Source organism: Podarcis raffonei, chromosome 15, assembly GCF_027172205.1.
Source record: "Podarcis raffonei isolate rPodRaf1 chromosome 15, rPodRaf1.pri, whole genome shotgun sequence".
In the NCBI taxonomy this organism is placed as follows: Eukaryota; Metazoa; Chordata; class Lepidosauria; order Squamata; family Lacertidae; genus Podarcis; species Podarcis raffonei.
This window is the reverse complement of record NC_070616.1, coordinates 32724924-32738750: the sequence shown is the minus strand read 5'-3', so window position 1 is coordinate 32738750 and position 13827 is coordinate 32724924. Positions and strand designations below refer to the sequence as shown.

The 13827-nt window shown below is 47.3% G+C and overlaps 1 protein-coding gene across 1 annotated transcript in view; it reads left to right on the top strand.

Moving 5' to 3' along the window:
* Positions 1-13827, top strand: part of ESAM (endothelial cell adhesion molecule) — a 93443-nt gene that overhangs the window by 62316 nt on the left and 17300 nt on the right. The window contains exon 2 of the mRNA XM_053366810.1: positions 11525-11679. Coding sequence (XP_053222785.1) covers positions 11525-11679 — 155 coding nt within the window. The remainder of the gene's footprint in view (positions 1-11524; positions 11680-13827) is intronic.

Below are 13827 nucleotides of genomic sequence, written 5' to 3'. Positions count from 1 at the left end.
AGTGACCTGCCACTGCTTGCTCTGCAGTGTGGCTCAGCTGGTAGGCACTGCAGGCCATTGAAGACAGAGGAAGAGCCATGGATAGAGTGCCAGGGGTCAGTTGGCTGCTGACTCTTCTCTGACTCATGGAGGAGGAGGAAAGGAGGAGAAGGGGGCAAGAAAGCCAGCCTGCATGATCCATTTCCGCTCTTCTCTCTCTTCATCTCTCCCCCCCCCCCGCAAGCTCTTCCCATTGGCCTTATGTTAGGGAGTGGGGAGAGACAAAGCAGGCAGCCCCTCCCCAGTTTGATTAATTTTCTTCTTCACCATTTCCCTTTGCCCTTCTTGGCTTGCCCAATATACCTCACCTCTCCATTCTTCCTTAATGCTGGGGGTGGGCAGGAGCCCCCTGAACAGCCCCTTTCATTCTGCTTATTTTTGTTATTCTGAAATATCTTGTGTGGGGCTTATTCCCAAGTAAACACACCCCGTACCAGCCCATGGGGCACACACCCCTGTTCTACGTACAGTGGGGTGAAAAGGCATGTGTGTGTGGAGGGGCGGCTCTTATAGCTGGTAACTGTTTTGTTTTTTAATGAACTGGTAGAATTGGGAAGGAATCCAAGAGGAGAGAGAGAGAGAGAGAGAGAGAGAGAGAGAGGAGGCTTAGACGACAGAGAATGAGTTGGGAGCCTTCCATGGATGCTTCTGGGAAGGCACCCAGTTGGGGCCACTTCAGCCTCTCTCAGCACCATTTTTGGCTCAGCTCAGTGTCCTGTGTGGCACAGGTGGGATGGGGAGGAAGGAGGGCATGGGGAGTGAAGGAATGACCACTGGGTATGGAGCACGCTTCCACCCGCAGACAGGCCTCAGCTGTCTGAACATCATGCCCTCTATCTAACCTTTGCTCTCTCAGTGGTCTGCCATGCCCTGTCTGTGACCTTTGTTTCCTTCGTCATACATTGTGCAAGGGGAAAGTGACACGGTGGAAACAGGTGCCAAAATAACTTTGTACCACCCCACGATCGCAGGATTGGAAGATGTGTAAAGGTCACAGTCCAAAATGTACTGGTTTTGCATATTGTGCTAATAAAAAGAGCCTCTGCAGAGCTAGCTGACAGCTTGCCTGTGCACAGCTCACCTGCATTACCAACTCCTGCCTCATGTCCTTCACTTCAGGGGAGAGTTTCCCAGGGAAGAGGATGCAGAGGGAGGAGTCTCCAAGGGCAGCCTCTGTTGCCTGTTCACTCAGTATAGGTCCTCCTTGAGCCACCTGCTGGCTCCCAGCTCTCACGCCTTCCAGTGGGAGCTGGCAGGGTGCCTGGCTGAGTGCAACATGTGGAGCCCCTTGGTCGGCTTGGCACTCCTGCTGGTGGTGGGCATGCACGTCAGCCTCGCATACCAAGGTAGGGGGCTGAGGTGTAGGGACGGAAGTGGGAGAGGGAGAGGCGGGGTGACAGCAGGACAGGTGTGTTGGCCGTCTTGTGTGAAAGGGGGATTCATTCAGAACCTTTTGGGGGATGACAGAGCCTCGGGTCCATGTGAGACACTTTTGAAGAAAGTGCAGCCACCTGACCAGAAGTTACGCTGATGGTGGAAAAGCAGCAGTTTTTTGGGGGGTGGACCCTTTGCTCCCTTGTGAGGGACACATTGAAATGAAGGAGAATATAGTGTGCCTGCCATGGGTTTGCAGTTATTTACCATAAGGTGTATCCTTTCAGAAATGGAGCATCTGGTAGTTTCTGGGGCAAGAGGAGGCTTCGTTCTTCAAGGCTGTGAGGTGGGGAGGGGGGAAAGACTTTAAACTAAAAGCCTGAGCATTTTGTCTCCCCAGCCTGTGGTAAGCTTGTGGCCCGAACCAGAGGGCCACAACAATAATAATTAATTAATAAAAATTGTTGCTGATTTAAAAATAAAAAAAATATGACCAGACCTTCTGTATTGGCACCCCCAACTGAGGTTCTAGGAGCCATGTGGTGAATAGCTTTTTCATCCCAGTTTTATAGGGATGCAGGTGGCACTGTGGTCTAAACCACTGAGCCTCTTGGGCTTGCCAATCAGAAGGTCGGCGGTTCGAATCCCCACAACTGAGTGAGCTCCCATTGCTCTGTCCCAACTCCTGCCAATGTAGCGGTTCGAAAGCATGCCAGTGCAAGTAGATAAATAGGTACTGCTCTGGCGGGAATGTAAACAGTGTTTCTGTGTGCTCTGGTTTCCGTCATGGTGTTCCATTGTGCCAGAAGCGGTTTAGTCCTGCTGGCCACATGACCTGGAAAGTTGTCTGTGGACAAATGCCGGCTCCCACAGCCTGAAAGCGAGATGAGTGCCGCAACCTCATAGTCGCCTTTGACTGGACTTAACCATCCAGGGGTCCTTTCCTTTTTTACTTTTTATCCCAGTTTCTAACACTGGGTCCAATGTGCCATGATTGCTGAATTATCCCAAACCGAGATACATACTGGGCAAAGATAGCTTTACGCCATCAACGAAACAATACAAGCACTTGCATAAAGTGGAGCTCTAGTTCTGCGCAGAACACCACTCTGCTGGAAAAGCATCATTGCGCAGTTCAAACTCCCTGTTTCAATGAACACCAAGCAGATGAATGTCACTGACATCTCAGGGAGAAGTGACACACACACACACACACACACACACACCTTATGTCACTCCCGAATCTCAAGCTTGCTCCTGGTGCTCAGATCCAGCCATCAAGACCTTCCCCTTAATATTCACGCATAGCTGCTAGGAGGGTGTGGCCGAAAGATACTCCGAACTGTGAGGGGTTGTAAAGAAAAAAAAAAGGATAAATCTTCATAAAATCCACTCATGGAAAAACCTCACAGAATATATAAGCACATGTAAATAAAGAATTTATATCCTGGACCTCCAACATACATTTCTGTTCCCAGGGCAGCTACTAGATGATGATGATGATGATGATGATTCTACATTTGTCACTCACTAAACTTTCGCAAAGTAATTTACAATTGTATAAGCATGAAAAGCATTCCAAAGAAGATAAAAAGAACTGATAGTGCTCACCCTGCAATCTTATAAAAGGATGATCCTGTTCCACTCCACTAAAAGATGAATGCTGAAGAATTACTTAAGGGTAGTAAGAAAAGAAAAGACATAATAATAATATTTATTTTATTATTCCAATAATAATAATGTCATAAAAACTAACACAGCAAATTAAAACATGGAACTAAAATGGCAACAGCTCATTCAGACTAAAATCCAACTGTTCTGCTTTAATAATAATAATAAAAATGTTCACATTAGCAGTTCTTAAATGCCTGGGAGAGCAAAGGGTTTTGCCTGGTATCTAAATGACAGTAGTAAGAAGGTGTCCAGGCAGGATTCCATAGGGAGCATCTTTCTAAGGGGAAAAGTTACCACAGAGCAGGCTTTCTCTCTAGCTGCCAGCTGCCCTGCTTCAGACAGCAAAGGCCCTCAGGTATGGGGTCAGAGATGGCAATCTCAGTGGATGAGCCCAGGGGTTGAATGTCTGCTTTGCATGTGGACGTTCCCAGGTTCAATCCTTGGTTTGTCCATTTAGAACAGTTGGGTTTTAGTGTAAGTCCGAAGGGTAGAAGGTGATGTGAAAGACTTTTCTGTGGCCGAAACCTTGGAGAGATTCAGGCATAGCAGGGAACTTGAGGAAGGCTGGACAGGTAATCCATTTATACCTTGATTTTAAAACATCATTTGGACCATCTCTCACCAGGGTCTGCACAAGAGGGTAGTAAGGTTGGTCCAGCAGAGGCCCTCATGCCTCAGCTATGCTACCATTTCCACTTCGCATATAGGGTTGCCATGAGCCCTCTTTTTCCAGGACATGGCCTCTTTTTCAGGAGTAAAACTTCTGTCTGGCTAGATTTCTTACATTCTCCAAAATGTCTCTGGATATACTTTCTGGATGAGACATGGACATAACTGGTGGTCAAAGACTTGCTTTCCTCTTCTCTTCTGCTACCCCACCTCAGTGATATATCACAGCTTATTTATCCTACATATAGTAAAAAAGGTAAAGGGACCCCTGACCATTAGGTCCAGTCGTGGCCAGCTCTGGGGTTGTGGTGCTCATCTTGCTTTATTGGCCGAGGGAGCCGGTGTACAGCTTCCGGGTCATGTGGCCAGCATGACTAAGCCGCTTCTGGCGAACCAGAGCAGTGCACGGAAATGCCGTTTACCTTCCCACTGGAGTGGTACCTATTTATCTACTTGCCCTTTGATGTGCTTTTGAACTGCTAGGTTGGCAGGAGCAGGGACCGAGCAACGAGAGCTCGCCCTGTCGCGGGGATTCGAACCGCCGACCTTCTGATCGGCAAGTCCTAGGCTCTGTGGTTTAACCCACAGCACCACCCGCGTCCCTACATATAGTAGGGGTATTTAAAATGAGCGTCGTCATAGTGTCCTCTCTTTTTTTTTTTCTCTTCAAAATATGGCAACCCTAAGAAGATCTGAGGCAGCTTAAGAGTTTACATGTCTCGCCTTTTCCATATTAAGGCTGCTTGCTGAGGGCACTATGTTCAGGGCTCACACAAAATCCTAGAGCCAGCACTGGTTGCCCCTGTTTTGTTTAGGGGCAGAGGGGAGGATCTCATGTCAGAAGACGGAAAAGGCCAGCGCTAATGCTGAGGCCTGCAATTGTGATACCATTTGAATCTGCAAGGAGCTGATAGGAGCGAAGGAGCCGGAATTGTTTGGTAAATAATCTAGATGCCTTATCAAGCAGGATGTTAAGTGCGGCTTCCTGTTGTTGTCTCAGGCGTTTCCAGGGTTTTGTTTCACCAAAGCATTCAGTGGAAATGGCTGGGCCCGATGTCAGCGGGCCGTTCCTGTGACGCAAGGCGGGGGCATCTTATTGCCATTGTCTTGCATCCTCCACTGCAACGCTTGGCCTTGGAAAGCAGGAAATCCCTTTGGTCTGAAAGCAGATGGTGTATCCTTTAAGGAGACCAAGCAGGGTGGGAGAAGAATGGCACCTTGGCTGTTCCTCGTGGACAGGAGCCGCCTTCGTGGCTGATATATGAGGAACAGCCTTAGACTGAAGCAGGTCCATTTAGGGGATTCACTTTTTCAAACCTCTCTCTCTTCAGACCCAAAGCCAGGGTCAAGGCTTACCTTGTGAGGTTGTTGTGAGGCTAAAGTGAGGGAGGGAAACCCGCCTTCACTGCCTGCAGCTCCATGGAGGAAGGGGTGCACTATAAATGTAATATATGAAAATTATGGTGAACTAGGTGGCGCTGTGGGTTAAACCACAGAGCCTAGGACTTGCCATTCAGAAGGTCGGCGGTTCGAATCCCCGCGACGGGGTGAGCTCCCGTTGCTCAGTCCCAGCTCCTGCCAACCTAGCAGTTCGAAAGCACGTCAAAGTGCAAGTAGATAAATAGGTACCACTCCGGAGGGAAGGCAAACGGCATTTCCATGCGCTGCTCTGGTTCACCAGAAGCGGCTTAGTCATGCTGGCCACATGACCTGGAAGCTGTACGCCGGCTCCCTCGGCCAGTAAAGCGAGATGAGCGCCGCAACCCCAGAGTCTGCCACGACTGGACCTAATGGTCAGGGGTCCCTTTACCTTTACCTTTAGGCTGGACCAGAAACTATATCTGATGGGGTGTACCTTGGTGTCAGGGAACTGCCATCAGCTCAGAGGTGAGAGGTGGAAGGGCAGTTGTGTTATAGGGAACCTCTGAAAGTCTTGCAAAGCAGTTCCTCCTCTGCCGAGGAGGAAAGCCCCACCTCCAGTGGAGAGGAGGTGGTGAAACCAGGGGATGCTAGGGAAAGCCTCAACACCACCCCTGAACAAGCTGGAGAGGAGGAAAGTACCCTTTGCCAGCGCCCACGCTGCGCGGTAGGTTTTGGCACAGGGAGGGGAGGAGAAGGTTGGGGGTCAAGCGACTGTTATGCTGGGGGAGGCTGAGCCAGACATGAACTTGCAACGCTCTTCACTGTAAATAGTTTTACACTAAGAATAAAGCCTGGAATAGACAGGTCGGAGTCTTGGCTGCTTGCTCTCGAGCAACCACACCGCCATCTGACACTTGGTAATATGCTGCCCTGTGTGAGGCCAACAGTTGACGCCCTTCCTGCTGTCATGGAATTCTTCTCAATATGATCCAGAGCAGAACTCTGACATATAGTTAGCGGAATAAAAACTAAAACATGTTGCAGGATTTCCCCCCCAAAATAAGTCAGAGGCAATTAATATTTCATCCAGCAGAGCTTTACTGCTACTGAAGGCAAATGAGCCTAATGGTCACAAATCCAATACATTCAGGATTGGCCCTGTCCATAAGAAGTCCAGTTGCAGCAGACTTAACTTAAACTTACAGTTACTTACAATAAGCCTAAACCTTAACGCCAAGCATACTATGTACAGAACACCACACCAGAAGGAAGAGAGATAGAAAGTGAAAGTGAAACTCCCTCAGGCTCCTTCTGGCCCTGCTTTTATAGTCAGCATGACCTTGACAGAAAGAGATAACGGGACCAGTTTAAGCCAGCTGTACTCAGCTTCTCTGAAGGAATAACCCAAACACCATGAAACTTCTGCTGGTTTCTTTCACACATAGAAGCTTCCAGAACCCTGTTGAATTAAGTAGAATAGGAAACACATCAGATCAATACTTTCTGCACTAAGAAATGGAAACCGACACCTGCAGCCATCGCAGAATGGCCTAAGCCCAATAAACAAGATGACAGGCTTCGGGATAGAGGCTAAGGCGAAGGCTCTGGCAGGGTCCTAGTGCCCTTCCACCCGGTGGTGGACCTACATTTTGGTGGTCCTAAAGCTTGAACTGTTTTTTTTTTGGGGGGGGGGACTTTGCAACCAGCAACAAGGTCTGGGCAACCATTGTTACCTGTTACCTTCTTCAATGGGGGTTGTTCCATCTACTGGATTACCTTACATGTCAAAAGTCACCGGTGTAAATAAAATAACACATTCCTATGCCTTATAGTTTTTGAGGTGTGTGTGTGTGTGAGAGAGAGAGAGAGAGAGAGAGAGAAAATTAGGGAAATCTTATATACATGCAAGACTAAAGTCGTTTCTGGGGGCCCTCCAGTATTAAGGGGCTGAAGCTTAAGCTTCATTAGTTTCATAGTAGAGCCTACCCATGTTCTCAAGTTATTTTCCATGTCAGATTAGAAAGCCCTCCACTCAAGGCTGCAAAAAATAAATAAATTCCTGCCCATCCCACTTCATTAGTGACCATGCGTAGAGAAAGCACACATGACTGATATTTTGTAAAGGGAATTGCAAGGGTGCTGGTGCATTGAAATTCATCAGACAACCGGTTTCTGGTCACTAGTTCTTGCACACCAAGTTCCCCTTGTAACAGACTGCATTTCTGATGCTAACCAACATTGCCGTCATATTATTTCTGGGACTTAGGCGAGGAGCAGGCGATGGGCAACGTCTGAAGGATGCATGATAATTCTCCCAACCTCGTGGGCAATTTTCTCTTCTCGCTGACATCTTCTGTGGTATCGCAGTGTCAGGAAGATGCAGAGCGTTCCAAGAGCATGCGATTTCAGCTGATGTTTTGCCCCGGAGCTTCCATGCTCCCGTCGGAGCAGTCAGAATCGAGCCCGTCGCTTTCAGGAGCCATTAGCTTCTCTCTCAAACATGCTGGTTGGGGCTGCTACAATTAAATCATTAAGAGCTCCCCAAGTGGACCTCTGATGAGGAGGAGGATTTTTTCATACCTGGAAAGGGCTTCACAAGAATGCATCACAACACCTTCCATCTCCCCTTCGCGTTTGCTCCTTGCCCATTGGTCATCAGGGCTGAAGACAAAATGCTCAGTGGAAGAAAATTGAAGATGGGGGGAAGGGGGATACTGCTCCTTCTCTTTGCCATATTCAGCCATGATCTGTAAATTGCTAAAAGGACACTATCCATGCCCAACAGAGAGGTGTCAGCATAGTTAGAGGACCTGCTAGGTTTGCAAAAAACAAAAACAAAAAATGAAAAAAGCAAATAAAAAACGAGAGGGGTGGGGAGATAGACAGATCCTTTAAGGTTTGTGGGGATTGGCAAAAAACAGCCCATCAAGGATGTAGAGGGGGTGCGGAATGGAGTTTTCTGGAAGAGGGCATGGCTGGCACCTTGAATGGAAGCACGTTCCACTCTGCAACATTTTGTTGCAGGTCCCACTTGTTTTTATTCATGTATATAAAATAAAGTCTGTGCACATGGATGTGTATAGATAGGGAGTTTCAGAGGGCAGGTGCCACCATGGTAAAGGTCTAATTCTGACATCATACAGAAGAGGCATCTGAATGAGATGGTGTCTGCTGGCGAATGCAGTGATTGGTGGGGAGGTGGTCTTCTGGGTATCCTGGCCCCAAACTGTTCAGGGCGCTGGCTCCCATAAGCCCCAGCCATTCTCCCCACAGAACTGTAAATCTGTGAGGGGAATAGGAATCTTGTAACCATTCTCAGCAGCCTCAGCAAACTACCGTTCCCAGAATTCTTTGGGGAGATTTCATGGTGGTCTAAAGTGATATGACACTGCTTTAAATGCATAGTGCAGACAGGGCCTAAGACAGTCGTGGTCGTCAAGTTTCCCATTTCCCCCCTTTGCAGAATTTCCCGCTCTTGAGTGGGCTGGATATTGGAATGTAGTTGTTTTGTCGATAGCTGATGTAAAATGCTTTGGCATCAAGAATGTTCTGTGCTCAGAGTTCAGAGAACAGTTGCCCTCTTCAAGCATGTGTGTTTCTTTAATTAATCAGCTTTCACAGTCCCAAAATAGAAATACTAATGAGAGAGGGTAGTACCGCTATGGCCTCTGTGAGTTTGATGGGTTGTTTTGGAAAGCACAACCCTCAGAAAGGCTGTGAGGCGACAACTGTGCTCCAATTAATTTGCACAGATTGAACTGTCTTTACCTGCCATTCTGAGGATTGCTGCATGCAAATTCTGCATGGTAGAACAGAGTTGTGTAAGATATTCCAGTCCAAGCATTTTCCCTCCCTAAATCGGTGGAGTTCCACTGAAAGAATGTGCGGAACATTCCAGAAATGGTGAACATTTTTCTCTTGGAAGAACTGCTACAAATCGGATTATTGCACTGGGTGGGCTGTTGCATTGGAAGAGCTAGCATAAAGCAAAAAATTTCCATTAAAATCTCTTTTAATGGAGCAGTTGATGTTGGAACCCATAGCAACAAGATTGTTAGGCGAAATATGTCATTGACATGCCTCACTTGTGATGGAAGGATCATTTGGGTCACTGGGCACACTGAGGACTTATCCAATTCATCCACCTCCCATTTAGCTGTTTTCCTCTTCAGACCCCATCACCATATTATCTTTAAACCTGGTTCAGACATAATAGGAAACCATGGTTTTCTGCAACATGAATGAGCTTGCATAAGCTTAAGGTCCTGTGCTCCTCCCTCACCATCTCTCTCCTCCCCATTTGCAGCTGCAGGGATGATATGGGAATTCTACAGCCCTGCTTCCAGTTTTAAACAAACCTCTGGTCCTTGTGCTATCAGAACTCAGGGAACTATGGTTTGTTTAAGCGCTGCTTAGTGAGAGCAATTTAGAATCTGAAACCCTCCTCTGATCTTGGCTTGTTTCATTAACTAGAGTAAATATATAAACAAACAAACAAACAAACAAACAAACAAACCACATTTCCTCCTCCAGTTATAGGAGGAAAGCTGTGTTTTGTTGGAAGCACCTGCTTCCACTTTTAATTTTAGCTCATAACCACAATAGAGGAGCACAAACATGAGGTCTGGGCAAGCTCAGGGCTAAATTACACACCATCCTAAATGCTAAAGCACACCTACCAATCTTGCCTCTTGCTGTGGCAGCCCTGCCTTCCACTGAAAGCAACAGTTAAGCAAAATGAATGAAATAGTAGTGATGAATGAGTAAAAACCAAGTGTCATTTTAGTGAACGAATAACTAAGTAGCTGTGCAATTTAATAATGAACACAGATGGAGTACAGAAGAGATTTACGCCCACTTGCTCATCTCCAACCACCAAATATAATGTCAGACACAGTTACAAAAATGGCACAGGCATGGGAAGTTGGCAGAGTCTGATGAGTTCTGGTCATCGCCCATGGTTTTTAAAATGTATTTATTACAAGAATATTTATACACTGCCAGCAGGGTAGCAGAATTTCCAGATGGTGTACATTTAATTCATTAAAACATCACCGAACTATCTGAAAAAGAACCAATTGCCAACACTGAGTCATGCGATGGGTTCTTTCCAATTGTTGTTGTTTAGTCGTTTAGTCATGTCCAACTCTTCGTGACCCCATGGACCAGAGCACGCCAGGCACTCCTGTCTTCCACTGCCTCCCGCAGTTTGGTCAAACTCATGCTGGTAGCTTCGAGAACACTATCCAACCATCTCATCCTCTGTCGTCCCCTTCTCCTTGTGCCCTCCATCTTTCCCAAGATCAGGGTCTTTTCCAGGGAGTCTTCTCTTCTCATGAGGTGGCCAAAGTATTGGAGCCTCAGCTTCAGAATCTGTCTTTCCAGTGAGCACTCAGGGCTGATTTCCTTCAGAATGGATAGGTTTGATCTTCTTGCAGTCCATGGGACTCTCAAGAGTCTCCTCCAGCACCATAATTCAAAAGCATCAGTTCCAATAGGAGCCCATAAAAACTTCACAACTGGATTGGTAGTTGGCACTCTCACTTCCAATGGCTGAGGAAAGCTTTCATTTTCCTGGTGGTGCTTTATTTGAGGGATGGCATCTGCATCGCCTATAGTAAATAAGCAACATCTGTGTCTGTGCTACCCAATTGTTATTTTTTCTGAGCATGTTCTAATCCAAGAGTAGCCAGCATAGACTTCAGCTTCAGATAACCATTCTGAGTGGAGCTGAGTCCAGCCACATCTGGAGGGTACCAGCTGACTGCTCCCCTTCTAATCTACAGTGGTACCTCGGGTTAAGAACGTAATTCGTTCTGGAGATCCGTTCTTAACCTGAAATTGTTCTTAACCTGAAGCACCACTTTAGCTAATGGGGCCTCCTGCTGCTGCCACGCCGCCGGAGCACGATTTCTGTTCTCATCCGGAAGCAAAGTTCTTAACCCAAGGTAATATTTCTGGGTTAGCGGCGTCTGTAACCTGAAGCGTCTGTAACCTGAGGTACCACTGTATAGCACACTGAACTAGGTACAGTGGTACCTCAGGTTACAAACCTGCGCCTCCGGAAGTCACTTCTGCGCATGCCCAGACACCAGAAATCGCATCTGTGCATGTCCGCGGTGCCGGAAATCGCTTCTGCACATACCCAGATGCCAAAAATCACTTTGATTTTCGGAAATGCGCAGAAGCGATTTCCGGTGCTGTGGACATGCGCAGACGCGATTTCCGGCATCACACTGCACTGGTCCGGCCCACGGAGGATCTCCACGGGAGGGAACCGGCCCATGCCGGGTAAGCCTTGCCGACCCCTGCTCTTTGCCTGCTAAATATTCATGGGAAGGGTGATGGATCCTAGGATCTGAGAAGCAACTGACATCTCTCTCTCTCTCTCTCTTTCTCTCGGCAGGCCTTTCTTACGGTGCGCTGCAGGTCCAGGTTGGAGCAAAGTCGGTGGTGGTGATTCAAGGACAGCGGGCCATCCTGCCCGTTTGGTATACACCTGAGAGCACGGAGCAGCCCTTTGTCACCTGGCACCTTGAAAGGCCTCATAAACATTCACAGGTGAAGTCTGATTCTGCTTGGGCAGGAAGCTCACTGGTTGGCCTAGCTTACCCAGTGTCAGGCTTCACTGAGAGCCAGTGTGTTGTAGTGGTTAAGAGTGGTAGACTCATAATCTGGTGAACCGGGTTCGCGTCTCCACTCCTCCACATGCAGCTGCTGGGTGACCTTGGGCTAGTCACACTTCTCTGAAGTCTCTCAGCCTCACTCACCTCACAGAGTGTTTGTTGTGGGGGAGGAAGGGAAAGGAGATTGTGAGCAGCTTTGAGACTCCTTAGGATAGTGATAAAGCAGGATATCAAATCCAAACTCCTCCTCCTCCTCCTCCTCCTCCTCCTCCTCCTCCTCCTCCTCCTCTTCTTCTTCTTCTTCTTCTTCTTCTTCTTCTTCTTCCTCTTCCTCTTCCTCCCCCTTGGCCATAAATGAGCAGATCAAACAAAAGGGAATTCTTGCCAGTTAGTTTCTTTAATAAATACAGCGAAGGAAAAAAAGAAAGTATCTAACCAGAATGGCGGTGCTCCCAATTAAGGTCACTCCCCGCTCCGTCCCTATTAATCGACGTCACTTTGCTGTTTAAAAAGATTTTCCTGGTTGCTGTTTGCAGTGTGGGCTGTTCCCCGCCTCCCGCCCCCTGCCCCCCCCCACTTCCATTTTTCACAATTGACTTCCCCTCCCAGAAATGAAACTTGAAATCTGAATTTCCTTGTTGTGATTGTTGCTGATTTAATGCTCTGTGACGTTTGTGTTGCAATTTGGGTTCCTTGTGATGGTAAAGCATGAAATATACACCGTATGAGAAGGAGATATTTGACGACTGTGAGCTTTGATTTACCAGGGCATCTAACACCTGAAGGTCTATAGCAGTGTTTCCCACACTTGAGTCTGCAGGTGTTTTTGGACTACAACTCCCATCATCCCTAGCTAGCAGGACCAGTGGTCTGGGATGATGGGGACTGTAGTTCAAAAGCAGCTGGAGACCCAAGTTTGGGAAACCCTGGTCTATAGGTTTCCCATCCTAGGCTTAGCTTCATACTCAAAGGTATCATTAGTGTGTCACTAAGCAAAGTTGCATGTGCGCAGTCAATTTGCAGAATTTCTTCCTGGGGTAGAAGTGGCCTTTACCAGCCCAGAATGACAGTTTCATTTATGCACAGCTTGAATGTTTTTATTTATTTATTTTATAATTGGTCCTGTGACTGGGGAGAGATTGTTGTTTTCATTTCCTATTTCCATCTTTGCTTGGTTCTTTGACCAGCTGACAGGCTGCTAAAAATTGTCCAAAGCCCACTTGAGTTGAGAGAATTTTTAGCTGACGGGCTCCTTTGCTTCAACGCTGAGTGGATTTTAGCAGCCTGTCATCCGGTCAGCGAGAAATAGCATCGTGCAAAGATAATTGTGATGATTTGAAGGGTCTGTTTCTGCAAGCAGGGATTCATACATTTCCCCTAAACTAATCTGTAGGAGAAAATGGGCCTCTTGTCTCCACGTAACAACCCTTAGCATTAAGATGAAGCTTCAGGATGTTTGAAGAGCTTTATAGCCTCCCAAGAATTGCTATTAAAAAGATGGGTGCTTAACTGTCCCAATTAGGCATCAAATAAGCATGTTAGGGAGGTTCTCAGGCTGGGTGGACAGCGGCATCTCCTGACAGTTACATCCCAGTGTTATAAGAAAAATCTGTTCCTTTTCCCTTATGGGGTATTCTAGAGGCCGTACAGAGTCCTTAAGTGGGTCCCCTATCGGTTGGAGAAAATAACAGAGGCCAACCAGAGTATTCTTTGGCGATCACTCGTAGCCGAGTAAGATTGTCTTCCATAAACACAGCTTTAACAATGAGTCCGTAAGTGACTGTGGAGGCCAATTCTGGATCCACACATCCTTCCACAGTGGGGACATTGAGCAAAGCAGCTAGTAAGCCTGATCTTTATTCAAGGAACTGTTGCAACAGGTTCCCCACTCACAACACGCAGGAGGGAGAACTCTGAACAATGGCTTATATAGACTTTTGAAAATGCCCACCTTGTAGACCAAGACCACCCCCCAAAACATCATGCATACATCACAGAAGGAGGCGGTCTACAGCAGAAATCCTGTTTGCCAGGGTACCTGATAATGGTCACTTTAGTTCCTGAATCCAGGTCACAGGCTCAC